This window comes from Sesamum indicum, linkage group LG15, assembly GCF_000512975.1.
Source record: "Sesamum indicum cultivar Zhongzhi No. 13 linkage group LG15, S_indicum_v1.0, whole genome shotgun sequence".
Lineage (NCBI taxonomy): Eukaryota > Viridiplantae > Streptophyta > Magnoliopsida > Lamiales > Pedaliaceae > Sesamum > Sesamum indicum.
In genome coordinates this window covers 3,225,567-3,244,810 of record NC_026159.1, presented here as the reverse complement: position 1 = coordinate 3,244,810, position 19,244 = coordinate 3,225,567, and the positions used below count along the sequence as shown (strand labels likewise).

The following is a 19,244-nucleotide window of genomic DNA, read 5'->3' as shown; positions in this document are numbered from 1 at the left end:
TGATAACATTTTCTGGAATTGAATATTGAACATTTAAGATTCTCTGTATTGTCTTCCGGAAGTCCTTCGGTTCTTCAGGATCTTCAAATGGATAAGCACCAACCAGCATAACATATAAAGTCACACCACAAGACCAGACATCTGCGATCTGAGCAAAGACATCCTTGGGTCACAGTCCATCAATTTAAAATCATTCACATGTGAAAAAGGGATAGCAATTCAAAAGGGGGGTTGTCCCCGCACTGCAAGGGGAGGAGACAGACTATCAACAGTTGATATTCATGTTGTTTAACCAGCAACTGATGTTACTTTACATTGTTCAGCGCATTCAAATGCAAACATTACTTATATTATCATCCTGGAAACCTCGTACAAGCAAGAACATTCTATCCCTATTGTTGGAGACCCAAAATCATCCGATTATCAGATACTTAAACATATGAAGCATATCATTTCTCCATATGGCATTCATATTATCAAATCCACAAAGAACGATGCTTGAAATGGTAATCCCCCCACCACCTTACAACAATATATGAGCTACCTACTTAAGATAATGTTTGTTTTCCTAAAGATGGCAACAAGGCCTAACATCCTTTCGAATCAACATAAACACATAGAAGGCCTCAACTAAGACAGCAAAATCTGCAACTATGGCATAAATCAAAAGGAGCAATTCATATCATGCCTCAAGAAGAGAAGCTGCTCTAAGTTTTAACTTCCCAAACAACCGTAGAACAGGATGGCAAACTAGCACGGCAAGTTCATTACAACACATAGTGATGATCTCCAAACAATGACTTATGCGATAATCTTAATAGAGTCACCATAGTATTCGGTAAAGATCCATGGAAACAAGTTTAACCTTGACATCAATATCAGAAAAATTATTCAATTTCAAAAATGTCCAGAAATACAAGAAGTAGTAATAAAATATTTAAAGGAAAAGAACAATTTGTAACATAAAACACCATCACCCGTGGCTGCCAGCTCCAACGTCAATAAAAGATGGAAAATAATGAAAAGTGGAGGAGCATTTGGTCTATAAGATCAGACAAGCACAAGTTCATGTCAATTTCACATAACATATTACCAGTGCGATGGTGTTATAGTCTAATTTGGTAAAGCGACTACTACTTGACCATGTCTGAATTTTTCTAAAATGTATATCCAAGTCCAACTGTGCTGGCAGAAGGTATCTAGAGTTCCTCTTCGTTGCTGCCAATAAATCAGGGAGACAATAATAAACCTAACTAAGCATATGACCAGTTAGACACAGTGTCATAGTGTAAGTGAGAAATACAACTGACCTCGGCCATATTCAGTTAAATTATATACAATATGTGTTTCCAGCTCTGCATATCAAAAGTATCTAAAGTTTCTACATTACTGTAAAGAAAGATATCTTATACCTCTATTGATAAAATGTGCAATTCCGTTAAAGAAGGTAGCGAACAGTTTACCTTGCCATCATATTCTTTCCTAAGCAACACCTCAGGAGCAATATATGCAGGAGTTCCCACTGTAGATTTTGGTTGTGAATGCAGCAAAGAAGACTGTAAAAAATAATTATAATTAGGTAATGAATAGAAGAAAGTAGATAACCGCACTCTGGAGGAGGTAAACAAAACACACAAGTATGGTTTCAAAAATATCAATGAGCTGATTAAAATATAGTTCTGGGAAATCCTGGTTCTGATATGTTGAGAATGCTTAATGAGAAAGCAGTCCAGAATCTCAGGGGGAAAGATTACCTTGGAATACCCAAAATCACATATCTTCAACCGAGGAGCTGGGCTTCCATCCAACAGTGTGTTCTCCAGCTTCAAATCCCGATGACATATTTGCTTCATCAAGAAGCATAAGACCGATCAGATTTCTTTTCTGCACTGGGTTGAACCTAATTGCATAGGAAATAAGAGTCCAAACATAATATAACATTATGTTACCATTGAATGGCAGTAGCTGACTCCAGATATTAGCTGTTGAAAAAAGAAACGTGCCTGCATGACGCATATCCAAAACAAGTCAGTCAATGACGCTGATGTCCACAGAGATACACTACAAAACAAACAAAAGTCAAGACCTCATCCTCATTAAACCGTCCTGCATTGCATATGCGCTCAAATAATTCTCCACCAGATGCATACTCCATCACAATAGCCAGATGAGTTGGTGTCAGAATCACCTGAAGCAAAATATTGTGAATGAATTTAACTTCCCATGAAAATTTTTAGTCAATTAAAATTCCAGTAAGAAATCGCAACAAACCTCTTTAAATCTAACAATATTAGGGTGCCTTAAAGACCGGTGATTGATAATTTCTCTCTGAACATTTTCATCTATCTGCAAATAAAATTTACCAGACCGTTACCCAAAAAAAGAGAGAATATAATAAATGCCTAAATATAAATATAAATAAAAAAGAAAAAGAAAGCAATTCCCAGGGAGACAGATCTGGTAGATCATTTCACAACAAATGTTATAGAAAATAAAATCAGAATGTGTCATGCGCATGAAGAATAACACAATGAAAAACAAGTGCAATTTCTTCGACAGAGAGATTTACACAGCAAAACATTGAGAAACAAAACATGCGATCACAAGTCCGGCCAGCTAAAGTTGCAACTAATTAGCAGCAAAAACTAGCTGACTGATGCATAAAACTCATAGACATTTAAGTACGAATTTGACGTCTTTCACTTTCTACCATCTAGCTAAAATCCAATCAAGCATTATTTATATTCTTGCCTTAGAAAAAAGCGTGGAACATTCAAAAGAGAAAAATACTGTTAAAATCTCGACATAGCCAGAAGAAAAACCATGTAAAGAAGATTTGGTGGATGCACACAATAATTGCATACTAAATTAGACACCACTCTTGCTTCAAGATTAGTTCCAAAGTCAAATAAAGATAAAAGTAAGCAGACTTAATCAGCAATTAAGGTTACAAAACTGACCGGGTCACCTCGCTCGATATACTTGATGGCAACCAGCTCATTACTCTGTTTATCCCTCATAAGCCGAGCTATCCCACAATTTCCAGATCCAATATTTTTAATAAAATCATATCTATCACTATCATGCACAATCGGCACAGTACTCAGACACTCTCTTTTGGGCCGTGAATCCATTTATATAGCTAATTAGGCACTAGCTAATACCACTTTCATAATTGTGATCAGTTTATTGGCATCAATTAATCACCATCGACGGTAACTAATAGACAGAAGCACCAGTAGAGATTGGTGGATTGCGGTTTTGCACTCGGTTTTCTGAGCATGTAGTTAACTGATTGAGATATAAAGCAGCACCTTTTTGGTACAGCTTCTCGGGAGGGGAGAGAGACACATGAAAATGAGATGCGGAAGATATTCTTTTGCTGTGCTTGGGAACCTTCAAAGGGATTGATATCTTAGTTCTCACGTATTCTACTAAAAAGCAATAGGACGAGGAAATAAGTGACGATGACAATCAGTATCATTTTGCGGTAGTTGGATGGCGGTAGATGCGACGATATTCTCAACGCACAGTGATGTGTCTTCTATAATTATTTTTGTTTTTACCCCTAAGACCACTTAAAAATATAGGGAAACGCTACTTGAGAAATAAATGAAAAATATGCCCTCATCCAATTAACCTTGAAGGGACAGCTGGAGACCAGAAACGAGTTTAATCCCAGGAAAATTATCCTAATGCATACGTTAGATCTTGTTCACCATACAAGATTAACAGCACTTGCTCTGATCCAAACTAATTACTTTTCAGAACATCACACACATTCCTACATTTTCTTCTTTTCTTTGTCTTCTTTCTACATATTCTGAGTTTCAAAATACAGTATATATATATATATATATATTTTTAACTAATAACTTCTTTCACCAACTTCCATAGTTTCATTAAATGATTTAGTGCTGGGTTTAATTTATTAGTCCCATGGACTCTTGACCTCTTTGTTGCTCAAGCAAGCATCAGTAAAAGCTCTCTGGAGAACTCTTTTATATGCATCATTACCTTTTGTTGCTATGCCAGTATACTTTCAACTAAAGCAGTATACCTCACGACAAAGGCCACAGGCCTTGGGATTAAGTTGAGTGAAGGTCTTAATATGTTTAGGCATTGTTTCTTCACATGACTAAGTGATAACTATGCTTTTCCAGAGCTTTATGTGTTCTGGAACATGAGCAATATCCCATCTACGTCGGAGTTCAAACTACAGAAATTATAACCGTAGTAGTTTCACAGTAAGAGTAGCAAGTGCCAAAAAGAAGAACATGCATCTTAAAGCATGCTATAACGCATACACAATTACACAAACAGAATAACTAAAAATGATGTCCAGTGGAGGATTATTAGGTTCCAGAATCAGCACTATAGTGAGTGATCATGCAATTGCTCCTCACTAGACTTTTCAAGTACTGTTTGTAATAACATCATCTGAATCAAATAACATGTATTTCAAAACATGTATTTGATATAAAGTGGCATAGAAGAGAAAGAAACTAAAAAAATACAAAAAATAAATAAATTACCAGAAAGTAAAACCAGATGGAAAAGACATATACTTCAGCTAGTCCAGTGAAGAAGATAGAAAAATCACAAGGGCATAATCTATGTCAGTGACTGCCAAAGGAATTCTTTAAAATGTTTCAAATATCAACTCACATTACTTATCTTTAGAAAGGAAATGACATTGTTTTAGCTATTTCCAGTTGCAGCACATCCATGACCAAGTGCCAATAGTGAAATACATCAACTATATACAATTCAACTTCGGTCCAAGTCACAAAAATCATTAACTAGTAAATTGTTTCAAGGAGTTGCTTATTATTCTGTTATCATCAAATTGAACCAAGTAGAAAATAATTAGGTTGAGCAAAGATGTATTCACCAAATTTGAGCAGCTTCGACATTAAAAAAAGAAATGTTAATCTCCTCCGGGATGCAAGTTCGGCAGCATTATTCTCACCCAGAAAAAGCAAAAGCTATACTTCCACAAAAACTAAACTCAAATCAGGCGAATCAACAATATTACCAAAAATAGGCATTCCATATTTGCACAGACAAGATCAATTGCGTGCTTAACTAAATCAGCTCCAATACCAACTTAAAAACAGTTTCAGAAAAGGCAATATAGACAAGACAAGTAATAATATGCATACACAAAAATTTGCTATTGACAAAGAATAAACCAAACTAACCTTGTCCCCTCGCTCAATATACTTAACCGCAACCAGCTCTTTTGTCTGCTTATCTCTCATCAACCGGGCCACCCCGAAGTTACCCGACCCGATATCTCGAACGAAGTCGTATCGATCACTGTCGTGCATGATCGGCATATCCATACCCGGACCCACTGTTACAGCTGCCCGATCCATTTGAGCTAATACTATTCCGCTGTAAACCTAAAACCCCGGCTTCGAGAATTGAAACTCAGTTCTTCATTCACATTACTCGGCTCGCTGAACAACGGCGGCGGCGGTGGTTATCCGACAGTTGACCCGATGGGGAAGGAGGAGATCGGGTAGAGATAAGTCGGTTTTGCCCTCGGGAATCAGATAAAGAGAGGCGGAGGGCGGTTGTTTCTGTACTTTTACTTTAATATTTTATTTTAATCGAGAGAGATAAAAGCGAGATATTTTGATGCTTCTGTGGTCGGCGAAGGATGGGATTACTCTCTCCCTTGCCTGCTGTCCCTGTGTGTTTTTGTATAGCAGTGGGGATGATGGAGGAAGAAAGAAAGAAGTGAAGCTGACGCCACGGCGTCGTTTTCGGGAAGCTGGGCGACGTTGAATACGACGACGTTCACCCTATCACGATGCTCCCAGTTATCCTATTGGACAAAAGGCTTTGCCCTTTTACCTATTCCCCATGTTTTATGGTTTTTGTTTTGTTTTGTGCATTGACAAAACTACCCCTCATCTGGATAAACTTGGGCGTGCCCAACGATGATGGGCCATAAAATCTCCCCTCAAAGTTACTGCACTCGCTCTAAATTCCACGTCCTTTTTTTATAATTAATTTGCTGTCCACAAAAGTAATAAATCAACAGTACACTCATTTTAATTTAATATCCTCGCCAATAAATAAACTCCATAAAGCAAAATTTATATTTAATTTCACTTTTCTGTTATTTAATATATTGATTTATTTTCTACCAATTTATTTATATGTTTATTAGTATAAAAGGATCATTACACAGTCCATCTTTAGTGATTTTATGTCGTTACAAATAAATATCATCTAGTTTGAAATATTATATTTCGTATTCCTAACATTTGTAAAAGAAATCTAACAAATCGACATTTTCATTAGTAAAAATTCACAGTATCTGTTTATAACATCAAAAAAATTTAAGAAAAATCATAATTAATCTTAATTGACTCACTCTGACATATTTTAAATTAATTTGTTTTTCTAATAAAACTACAATTATTCATCTTAACACACTATTGCATGTGAGCGTGTATATTTTCACTTTTTATAAGGATAATTTGGTTTTGTTGAAAAAAAATTACGCACAATGAATAAGTCAACCAAAGCGAATATGTATTTTCATTCAAATATTTTTTGTTATATCAGTATATTCGATAAATTTTTATTAATTTATTTATTTATTAGACACAAATAATATTAAAAATATTAAATATAATTTTTTAAAAATACAGAAATTTCACTTATAATTACACTAAATTTCAAAATAGAATAATATAATTATTTCCAATACAAAATAATAATAAAAAACAAATATCCAGAACTTATAGGGTCAATTGCAGTTTTAGCCCCTAAGGTTGGGAGAAAAGTGGAATGGACCTTATAGGTTGTGGCGGCTAGCTACTTAAAGCAAATGTCATAGGGAGGCAAATGGTATAAGTCGACTCAATTATTTAACGCATATATGAAGTAAAGATGTACCTACCAAAGAAAATATTATACAAAATATAATGTTCTAGAATACCCACCTAAATTATGCCATACAAATAATCTCCTTGTCCACATCATATTATCAATTTCAGTAAACTAAAAAAATATTAAATTATTAGTATTGTCTTAGTTATTAAAGAGATTATGGTACTTAATTGTGCATTAGCATTACGTTAAGTATCCATTTAGAATGCGGGGTTAGTTAAAATGTGGAAGTGATGTAGGGGTATATTTTATAAATGTCGTATTAAGATTTTCCGATAAAAATAGTTATGATCTTTGAATAAGTTTTGGATTCATTTTATTAATTAAATAATTTTACAACCCGACCTCGTCTATATATTTCAAATTCTAATATGTACGGATTCATCATGATCATTAGATTATTTTGTGTTTATAGTCCATGTGAAAATCGTGCAATTTGAAAAAATCTACAGATAGTCGTTCTTCATTTGCTACTTCAATATTCTTACGACCTACAGACTTAAGCAACGTATATGCTATATTTGGTGCTTTTCTAATGTAATTATAATAGTAATCTGTTTTATAGGCTCACAGTTGAGAGAATCAAGTCATATCTTACTCTTTAAGGATAGTAATTACATAATTTCACTTAAATGGACATTGCCTCATTTTTCTATACATCACAAAATTTGGCTGATGTGGGACTTTAGATGTTACATTTCAATGAGCAATACATTAAATAATTTTACGACGACACGTATTTCTCTTTCTTTTTAAAAATAATAGGTATGTTGTCATCATCCAACTAGGAATTCAACCACAAATATATGAAACATTCTGACAATTAGAACAAATACTAATCTTATTTTAACATAATAAAACATCACCGGAAAATTCAAATATAGTCCATAAAAGTGGAGAAAAGAACAGAGAAGTAACAAAAATTTAGGCGGGATAGGTGGGAGCTTTCATGTTAGATTGGGGGGGGGGGGGAGCTTTCTTTCACACTGGGGATTGTGATGGGCGGGCGGCCGCGGCAGCGGCAGTCGCACCAATTAGATATTTTGCACCGATTCGATCCTAGATAATTATCCAATCAATTGACCTTTGAGGACAATAAGAATAAGTCCTTTTTTTTTAATACATATATTGCCTAATTAAGAAACAACAGATTATGAAAAATTGAGGAGTGGGTCCGCTCTCAAGAAACCTATAGACCCATGCGTTTGATTAATTTCGAGTCAACAAATGAAAAACTCAAATTACACGTAAAGGAAAGATGGTTGGATTAGGGATATTTAGATTTCTTTGTTGTTCAAATAATCATTTTTATTTAATACGTGATGATATTAACGTGTGGTTGAAAATGTGTTTATCGTGTAGAGTTATACGTTACAAAAATTTTGTATAAACCACTCAGATTTCAGTATGATTTTTATATAATATTGAGTAGAACGTAATTATAGTCCTCCAACACTCGAGTTAGTTCAATATTCTAAACCAATTAAGTTAATATTACAATTAAAGGTGTATGTGTGAAAGGTGAATTAATGGGTACTTATAATAAGGATTGATTGGATCAGTCACATAGAGGAGGACGTAACATAGAACAATATGCATTTTAAAATAATATTATTCAAATTGACCCGACCAACAAATAATTACTGAACGTGTTTGATCATTTCGATAATGAATAAATATTTTGAAAAGTTTTATGAACGTCAATATCAAGTACACACTCATAATCACGATGCTCGTTCTCTAAGTGATTGTGTACTTCCATCAAAATCTACTTAATCACATCATAATAATAACTCAAGAAAAAAAAGGTGAAAACTCAATGGAAAAGCAACAGCATGAGCTAGTCAAGCTATTGTTTTTCATAGCGACGGGTTGGTTTGTCCGGAAGCCCTTCAATATCGTCTTCTACACTCTACCATGTTGATAAAGACTCGGCGCATGTGGGCATGGCGCCAGGTCCTATCACACGCGTTTTACTCCTTTCTGTTCATGCCCAGACCAGTTTGTCGTTCAAGACTCGCCCATACATACATACATCGCACCAATACATACATACATCCACCAAAGTGTCCGTCCAACACAAAAATCTTGAAGCCCAAATTTCAGGTTTGGGCCAATGCAGCCCAGATTCCTTGATTTGTCAAAAAGCAATGCCAGCTTGGCTTTTGAGCCACGTGAATCAGCTTGCTTTAAACCCCAATTTGCAGGCGGCGGGCAGGGACAATGGGCAATGGGCATCTATCTCCACTTGAGGTGTGTTTGGTTTGGTAGGAAGGAAATGGCACCAAAGGGGAAAAGGATAAGAGGAAGTTTTGTTTCTATTTTAGGGCAAACCCTTGCTTCATGCGTCATATGTACTTGTTAACAACTTTGTCTATATGACATGATTTCAAAGATGGAACTTTGGGATGTAATTATATGAAAATAAAATTAAAGTCCAGTATTTTGAAAATATAAATGAACAAAACAAATTAAAAGAAACGACTTCAATAAAAATTTATCCACATATCCCATGGGAAACACTTCAATAATTGGGTTCAATATTTCATTGTGGAGATGTTGGGTTAAAACTTATCGGCAACGTGTGTTGATGGGTGCATGCATTGGTAAAAGCAAATAAAAAAATTGTCCGTATCTTTTAATTTAAATAAATTGTTATAAACTTGCAAAGTACATATTGATCTCATTATATTAAAAGTGTTTAGAGTAATTATCAAGTATTTCGACAAAAAGATATGAAATTAATTATCTACTAAGCAACATATCAATGGAGGTAACAATCCCTTTTTGTTTTACCAAACACGACCTTATATAGTTTACAATTTATTAAATTATAGAAAGCTTAAATGATAACTTTTTTTTAAAGAAAAGAATGATTTCCACGTAATTATTTGTATTAAAATTAGGATTTTTTTTAAAGAATGATTTCCACATAATTGTTTGTATTGAAAATTAGGAGTTCTCATTTTTATATGAAAAAAAATGAGTATAGTTAATAATTTATTAATTAAACCATACTATATTTGTTATAAATGGAATGATGGTATTTACATTTAAAATTTGAGATTTTGTTTGCATAAATAATAATGTAAAAATAGATAAATTTATAATATGATTGTGTGTTATTTATTTTACTAATAAAAAATAATAAAAAGAAAAATACAAGTGAAGAAGTTATCCATGAGGATAGAGGGCCTGTCTTGTTAACAACTCCCCAAAGTGAATTTCCAAAAATAGCCCTGCCTTCCCTTCCAAACCCCAAAAGCTTGAAAAATTAAAACCCACATAAAACCGGCATTCTACCACACATTCCCATTTTCAAACCTAAACATTACCGAGAGAAACACAACAGAGCTAACTGCACGAACCGGAGGAAAAAGGAAAATGGTATCGGATACGGAGCTGATCGAGCGGCTGCGAGAATTCCTGAGTACGTCCGACCTCAACACGACCACCACTGCTATCGTGCGCCGACGGCTCGAGGAAGATTTCGGCATCGATTTGTCGGATAGAAAGGGGTTTATTAGAGAGCAGGTCGATGTTTACATGCAAAGCCAATTCGAAAATGCAGACGATAATGGGGAGGAGATTAATGACGAAGGAGAGGCTGATGAAGGAGTGGGAGAAGTGATGGAGGAAGAAGAGGAGGAAGAAGAGGAGGAGGAAGAAGAAGACCCAACTGCCGCTAGTAACTCTAAATCCTCCACTAAGAAACGGTTGGTCTCATGATTTTTCTATTTTGTCTTTTGCGTTTGTAATTTTTGGATTTTGTCATTCTGACGACACGCGTTACTAAATATTTGAGATAACCTGTTTAATTTGTTCTACGCTTATCAGACTGTTGTGTCAGATTAAATTTATGTTTACAAATATTCGGGACTCGGTGAAATTTTGTTAAGTATGGGGCAGAATTTATTTAATTCAAGTTACGTGCCTGGGAATTTTCGCGTCCATGTGATTTTTCTTTCCTTTTTTGGTTGCAGGTTATGAGCTTAATTGGTTAACTTGGTTCCTTACATGCATTAAGCTGTCGGTTTTTCTAAATCTCTTTCGGTTTGCAGCTTAGCCTTAGAGTACTTCATTTAAACTTTGTTCACTTGGGACTCTGGTTGATTACTTTGTCAATTTTAGCATTTTGGTAGCATCTGTGTTTATCTTAGTGCTCTAAGTCTTGTCTGTATCCGTACCTTGCCATAACATGATCAAAGCTACTTGAGTTAGCATTTGACCAGTGTAATAGAAAGTTTTGTGATTTTTAGTTAACTCCAAATTTGAAGGTCTGATATCTGTGAATTTAGCCAATGAGATGAAATTGAATGAATGTGCTTTTAGCTTTAACAATTTTTGTCTTACATTTTATTGGTAAATAAATTTGACTAATAAAACTAAATTGCAGAATTTCTTTGTTCGGTTTAGTAGGACAGTTGGTCCCCACTAGTTATAAACTATCTTTACCCTGGCAGAATACATAACAGTATGCTGGGTTAGAATAAAATGTAGGTGTGTGGCAACCTCTGGAGTGAATGCATGTCTAAAGTATCTACTTATATTTGAACAGAGAATATCTTTTAGCAACAGTTTGTCGCCCCAAAATTCGCTTATGAGAATACCCTGCCGGGTATATAATTTAGAGAAGAGGCTTATACCTTACTTACAAACACTGCTAGTTTATATTCTATTTCAATTGTTTTAAGAAGTTAGGAAGCTAGCATTCTACGCCTTTCTAGAGAATTGACAACTTGACTGTAAATTCTACACAGTCTAGCGAGAATAGTGGGATGGGTTCAGCAATTTAACAAAATAAGAGTAAAGTTTGCAGTGAACATCTCTATTGGGTTGGGTTGGAATATTCACAACACTGAGGATCTAACGATTGCAAAGTCATGTAATTTTCTCATTCAAGTAAGCTCAGTCCTTGCCTTCCATGCAACATGGCTGATCCTAGCCTTCCATGCCCCTATAATTCATCATATAAGTTATGAGTCAACATGGCAACTGATGTCACTTGGCATTTTTGGTTTTAACTGCATTCTTTTGCATATGAAACCTTACACATTTACTCCATCTTGTTAGATCTAGAAAGAAGAAGGAGGTCAAGAAAAGAGGTGGAGGATTTACCAAGTTATGCAGCCTTTCTCCAGAGCTTCAGAAATTTACAGGAGTACCTGAATTGGCTCGGACTGAGGTAGTACAAACTTATACTGGTTTCTAATTTATCAAGTAGTCTGTTTGGAGTAAAATTTCCAGGATAATATAACTGCTCTCTATTTTATAAACAGGTAGTAAAGCAACTGTGGAGTTATATTAGAGAGAATAATTTGCAAGATCCGTCCAATAGGCGGAATATCGTTTGTGATGATACGCTGCGTAACCTTTTTGGTGTAGATACCATAGATATGTTCCAAATGAACAAGGCCCTGGCAAAGCACATATGGCCCCTGGATTCTGATGGTGGTATGGTTTCTGGGGTCTGAGGACCCTAAACATTTACTCATTTTGAACAGTTATTCTGCCTTCCATTGTCTTTCTTTTTATATGTGACAGTGTAGCTTTATATGGATTTCATTGGCTGTAGAATTTTCTTTTAGGGACGAGCATTTTTTTGTTTCTTCTTTTTTTTTTTTTTTAAGAAGGTGCTGGTGTTTTATTCTATGCATTGTTTTTTTAGGGATGCTGGTACTCAGTGAATCATATAATGATGACCCAAGAAAGGGGTTCTAAATAAAATCTGTTGTCATCTGTTCTGATCTGGTTAGTTAATTTCATAGGAGTCATTTACACTGACTATTGGACTGACCACTAAAAAATACTTGCAGTTCTTAGAGTGGAAAATATACAGGTGAAAGATTTATAAAATCATGGATATTATCTTATGAAGTTCTTGTGAATTTTGGCTGAATAAAAACTGTGATAACACTGTTGAGGAGTCCTTTATCTGTTGTCTGATGAGCTTACATTTGATATATAAACTGTTTATGAAACAGTGCTGTGAGGAACACTATGACACCGTCTGATTCCAATTGGAATCCTCAGTCTGAGCTTAAGTGCCACTTTTGTAGCTGTACCACGTTTCGTGCATTGATTTTGAATATATGATATTCGTTCAACTAAGTTTCATTCTTATACATGCAAGGAAGTTTGCTCGTCTTTTGCTCTCCATTTATGTTCACATGTATATAGGCAGCAAATTCTGAACATACTGAGTCGAATAATGTAAAGCTTCTTATTTTGTGGCAAGTTACTCTCCATGAGGACACTTATGCTAAATATGTATTAGATTTGATTTTTAGCTGTCTTATTCAGGCAAAATCTCTTATTTTTTTGATGAAATGTCTTTGAAATCAAGCAGCTTCAACAAATTCTGCCCCAAAGGAGAAACAGCGGAAGCAAGAGAGAGATGAAGGTGGAATTCTATATTGAGCCTTATGATGCTATGTTCTTCCTTGGCTGATAAATTACTTGTTCCTTTTGAGTGATTTCCTTGGCATGTTAGTTTCCTGCAATGGCGATGTCTAATTTTGAAATAATTCCTTGGAGCAGAAGCGATTTGTTTAGCTTTACATCCGTCCCAGGGTATCATTTCTAATACATCGGTAGGGCACCTATTGTGGGAGTGAGGGAAGGGGATTATTTGGATAGTGGTTCTCTCCACATTCCATCTTTCACCAGTAATTATGGCTCAGAAACCCCGTACCCTTTATAAAAATCTCCTTGTTCGTGAAGAATCAGAAAAGCTTTGTGGAATGGGTTTTGGCTTGTAGCTCTTGACATGTCACCTAAAAGGAAAAAGGAAAACAATTAGAGAGGGAAAGGTATACAGGAGGAGATGTTATTCCTGCATGCTTCCTTTTCTTTTTTGTGTAAAACATATTCTTATTACATAAAGTAGGAGGAAGCAAATCAATGCCGTTGTTCGTTTATCTTGTCATTTTATTTTTAATGTTTCTGAACTCTTTGTGAAAAGTCTCTTATTCCATTTATATCAGATCAAGATGAGCCAAAGAGAAAAGAAAAGCGGCAGAGGGCTGGAAATTCAGCTTTTCTTGCTCCTGTGAAACTTTCTGATGCTTTAGCGAAGTTCCTTGGCACAGGAGAAAGTGCACTACCTAGGTCCAATGTTGTTAAGAGGATTTGGGAATACATCAAGCTAAACAACTTGCAGGTTTGTAATGACAGCAAAAAACCACAGTTGAAACTTCATTAGTATGCTGTATATATTAATGAGCATCTTGTTTGAAGCTAGTTTAATTATCTTGATGGAATAAGTTCCAAAATAACTGTGGCAAGATAAAAAGTTTCACATGTAATTAGCTAATTGAGGCTTAACTGGAATCTGCCAAATTTTACTGAGAACCAGGTGTTGAATACAAATCCTACTCCACACTATAACAGTTTCTAAGTTTTCTGTTCTTTAACTTGTAAATTGTTAATGTCGGATGAATGCGGGTGGTCACTCAAGTAATCAGAGTGCATTTCTTTCTATTCGTCCAACTTATTTCTATTCATTATGCCTCAATATCACTGCTAAAACTAATTTAGTGCAAACTAGATTTTTCCTGTACCACTAGATACTGGCTAATATTGTCTTTGAAGTTTTATACTATGTATCACCTTAAATGATCTATGTAGTCTAGATCTGGTTCTTGTAACTGCACTAAGATAGTGACGTAACTGAGCAATGCCTCATCATGACAATGATTCACCCCAAACTGACCCTTGCCCAGGCATTCCTCAAACCCTATGAAATCCTAAATGGTATTGATTTCACTATGTGAATAATTGGTTATCCAAATAAAGGGTGAGGGAAAGCAGACCCCTAGCTGTTGTTTTTCTGGGTTATCGTGGAAGAGAAAAATATTTTAACCTATATACACAGTCTCTGCAATTTCAACTTTGCTCACTCTGTTCTTTCCTTTTCTTGAAGGACCCATCGGACAAAAGGCAAATAATATGCGACGAGAAGCTGAAAGAACTGTTTAATGTAGACACCTTCTGTGGATTTACTGTGGCGAAGCTCCTAACTGCTCATCTTGTAAAGACAGAACAGTGACTTGGTAATGATTTGCTTCTAATGAGTTCCCAGTTGCACTGGAATTTTTTTCAATGTTCAGTGAAGATGCTGTATAGGCTGTCCTCTTTGTTCCTTATGGTAGCATAAAAAAAAAAAAAACTGGGAAAGAAAAAACATCTAAATTTCCAGTCAACTTTCTGACATGCCATCTTGTAACTTCTCCAGTGCTAATTAACCAAGCTAATGACAATGCGAGTTAAATCTGGATATTTATTATCATTTCACTTTTTTGCGTTTCTTCTGGAATTGGAGGAGGCTTCAGCACAGAAGAGTATTGTGGAGAAGGTTGGAGTTGCTGACTTGTAGTACTGTATAGATAGTAAGGTATTTTGTAGGATCCATTGTGGAATGTAGGTCATGTTTGTTAAAAACCACGATTTTGGTTTCAAGCGTGGAATAGAATCCTCGACTGTGTTATAAAAATTTTGGAGGTTTGCTTTGTTCCTATTGCCGTGTTATCTTTTCGCATTTTTATGAGCTTCTCTAGTTTGTTTGGAACCAGTTTCAAATGTCTACCGGTTAAATCCTATATTTTCATCTGAAGGCACACAAAACAATGATATCTGTTTGAATTTCATTTGAAGGCACATAAACAATGATATCTGTTTGAATTTTATAAGATTGCTCTTGCAGTTGCATGAATAATTCGTAGGGCTTCGACTTGATAGTGCAAGTCTATTCAATATTAGCAAATCATTGTTATTGATGTTGGAACAAATTGGAACCTTTTTCTTGAACTCTTCACCCCCAATATCATTGGTTTCTATCTAATCAGTCAGCCCGTGCTTCGACCATTTCCACTGTACAGTTGTGTATCTTATATTAAAGGGAACTGCAATGCTCTTATACCTTTTTTTTTCAGCCTGCAAGTTCCGGGTTTCTTAACTGACATCAGTTGTTGAGAGCATGCTGGTCTTGTTTCCTATAGTTCTATTAAGCAGTTGGGCTGCACTTTATGCTCACTGGAACCTATAGATTGGCAACCAGAAATTTTAAAGGATTTCTTGTTATTGGAAAAACGAGTACTTTTAACTTATAGTTGCTTGCAGAAATAACAAAATCCAAAACTTGCGCACATGAAGTATGTTTATTACAATTTCAGCTTGCCTTTTTCTTACCCATGTCTTGTGTCTTCAATTTGATCTTCTGCTTATTGAAATCGGAAGAACAACTCGACCACTCATCCTTTTGTTTCCCTTCCTTTGTAGATCTTATTTCTCACTGGGGGCTCATGTTTGGGGTGTTAACTGGGGTAGGGAGGCAGTTGCTTATTAGGATGTGGTTTTACTCACCTTGTATCTCATGATCAACGTCGTTCTTTGCTTGGGTGGAATGTAATTAGTAGGTTTCGGAAATATCTTGCACATATGAATAGGAAAAGGTTCTCAACCATTATCTTTGAAGTTGAGGTAGAATCATTAGCTTCCAGGCTGGGCACTGTGCTTACCTGAGAAGCAAGAATAAATAGACGTGGTCTTCTTGCAGATGTACTTCTCCTTGATACTGATATAGTGAATATATTTCTTGAAAGGCTGGAAAGATGGTTTATGATTCTTAGTGACCATTACTAATGGATCAATTCTTTGGTGAATCTTTGGACTTAGCCACTGTCAACATAAGATGAGTATGTTGATTGAAAGAGAGAAAAAGGAAAACAGGTTGTGGGCAAGGGAATTCTTTTGGAGCCACACACTGTCAGCAGAGAAGTTGGTGTGACACACCGACCGTGACAATAGATTCTGTCCGCAATTTATAGCTACTCGTGATTGTTTAATGCAGTATGGAAGTCGAGTACCATCAAACGGTCTGTGTCTGCGCACAGATGAGTACAGAATTCCGTTGTTGCCGTGAATAAGTTGGAACACTGGTTTTGTTCTCTGAATTTGACAAGAAGCAGATGCAAAGTGGAAAACACGTAGCTTTCCCATAAAAGAGCAGGCACAGGGGAATCAAAGGCGAAGGATCCCCACAATTGGGATCATAGACCACTGCTTTATTGTATGGAGAATTGATAGTGTTTGAAAATCAAATATTTGATGAATCTCATCCTTTTTTTTTTCTCTTGGGCTCTTTACTTGTGGATATGTCGTTTTGGACTTATCGTGTTGTCTGCTTCCTAGTGGATTGTGAATCATCATAGAGGACGGGTTCTTGGGTTAAGAATTCACTGAAAAGATTTATGGGAAATTCTGTGCCATTGGTGGTGGTATGCAGAAAATATTCTGCTTTCGACGAAATTTTGAAGATTATCCGTCTTCATTTTTGCTTCAAATTATGCTTTCGAACCATTCTTTCTACGGGACGGGGAAGAATATATTTTTTACGTTAGGAATTGAGGGATCGATGCTGCTGCAGCACCTGTAGCTTATGTATGAACCTGAGGTAGGAAGACGAATATAGTAACATTAATCAGGATTACGAATATTTGGAATTTTATCAGTTTCTTTATTGGAACCTTCTTACGGGGATTAGATCTGATGCTGTGGAACTCTTACCTAGACCAAAACTTCTGTTCACCGCGCAACCCGTCTGCTTTCACTCACAATCCTCAGACAAACTTGTTTTTTTTTTCTTTTTGAACAATTAAATACAGGTCGTTGCACCCACGCTATACTAAACATAAAGCAGCAACACCATTACGAGAAATCCACGATCCTAAATATATTATACAAAGAAGCCAAGATTGCATGTGACGTGAAAATGTGCAACTTTTGCTATGAGAACTGAAGGCAACAATAAACGATATTCCTGTGTAGTGTGTGTCGACTTGTTCATCTAAAGACGCCATGCTATTGCACAACTTAGGGCACAGACCGTTCGACCGCCGCATACTGCCCGCGACATGTCTGTCTAGGCACATCCAGGACCATGCATCACCGTTCTTAGAATGTGTAGTTTGTGTTCCGGACGATTCACGAGTGCAAGACGTCGTAACCTCCCTGTGCACTCCCTACTGCCTACTACATACTGCTGCTTTGCACAGAAAACCTCATAGTGCCGAAACTATCCAATTCCAATGTACCATGTTAGAACAAGTAGCCCCTATCACGACACGAACACGCAGCCAAATTTGGACGGCAAAACTACATTTTTAGTTTCATATGATAGGGGATTCAACATTTTTAATTCTTTATTTTACATGATTTTCGAAATATGTCCCCATAATTAAAAAAAAATCAACACATTTTGTCTTATTCTTTATCGAATTTTCAAATTGATTTTAAAATTGAGAAAACTCGACATATTTAGTCTTCTGCTTTACGAGATTTATGAAATTAAATGTATTGAGTTTTTCTAATTTTGGAATTATTTTGAAAATTTCATAAAGCATAAGATTAAATGGGTCGAATTTTTTCAATTTTGAAACTATTTTAAAAATATCACAAAGCATTTGACTAAAAGTGATGAATTCTAAAAGTACAATTTCGGCCAACATTTTTGACATGCTCTTGATGCTATAAGGAGCTGCTAGGAGTTTTTAAATTTGTGGTGATGCAATTAATGCAAGGTCAATCAAGATAACATATATATATATATATGTATGTATAAATTCGAGCTTAATTAATTAATACTATATAATTAAATCAAATAAACTTTAATGTAATTAGTCAACATTACATGTATTGGGCAAAGCTTCTTTTGGGAAAAAAAGGAATAAAGTTTAAGTGGACTTGTGTATTATCATATGAAGCAACCAACATTTAAGTGGTGGTCTGTTTTTTTTTTTTTTTTAATATAAAAGATACATTAGACAAAAAATAAGGTACAGAGAGTTTGATGGATTCCTACATACATAGTTGGTAATATCGGCGTAAACAACACTTTCCAACAAACATAAAAAACATTATTAGTAGCGGAATTAGTTGTCTGAGTTGAGGGATGTTGCAATGAAGATGAGGGCTGCTCATCATACACTCAGTTTCAATAACAAGTTTAGTAATATTTAAATCCTGTGCAAGTTGAAGTCTGCCTTTTCATTTGGAAAACAGAAAATAGAATTTAAATTACTGTTTTCAATTGATGAATAAAAGAGCACTTTAGGTCCATTGGTGTATAGAAAAAGGAAGAATCATTGGCAGCCATCCGATTATGCTAAGCCAGAATCATTTCTCACATCCTATTGCCACAACCCATATATATAACTTGGATATATATATATATATATATATATGTGAGCTCTGAATCAATTCAGTCGCACGTATATCATATTTATTTATTTTTTAATTGTACATTAATTACACGATAAATGTATTATATTTGT

The 19,244-nt window shown here is 35.4% G+C and overlaps 2 protein-coding genes across 3 annotated transcripts in view; one reads left to right on the top strand and one right to left on the bottom strand.

Annotated features, from left to right (window-relative positions):
* Positions 1-5,846, bottom strand: part of LOC105177680 (serine/threonine-protein kinase SAPK10) — a gene marked incomplete in the record, with an annotated part of 7,162 nt that extends 1,316 nt beyond the window's left edge. Inside the window, 7 exon segments of the mRNA XM_020699294.1 lie at positions 8-148; positions 1,464-1,556; positions 1,755-1,847; positions 1,950-2,003; positions 2,087-2,188; positions 2,272-2,346; positions 5,205-5,846. Of these exon segments, the coding sequence (XP_020554953.1) occupies positions 8-148; positions 1,464-1,556; positions 1,755-1,847; positions 1,950-2,003; positions 2,087-2,188; positions 2,272-2,346; positions 5,205-5,381 (735 nt within the window).
* Positions 10,206-15,426, top strand: LOC105177679 (upstream activation factor subunit spp27). 2 transcript variants are annotated; one of them, XM_011100913.2, is made up of 6 exons: positions 10,206-10,628; positions 11,986-12,097; positions 12,192-12,366; positions 13,259-13,315; positions 13,899-14,074; positions 14,837-15,426. In XM_011100913.2, the coding sequence occupies exons 1-6, from the start codon at positions 10,297-10,299 to the stop codon at positions 14,960-14,962; spliced, it is 978 nt and encodes a 325-aa protein (XP_011099215.1). In that variant the 5' UTR covers positions 10,206-10,296; the 3' UTR covers positions 14,963-15,426. The 2 variants fall into 2 exon arrangements, with proteins under 2 accessions (XP_011099215.1, XP_011099216.1); XM_011100914.2 differs by having other exon boundaries at positions 10,207-10,628; positions 13,262-13,315.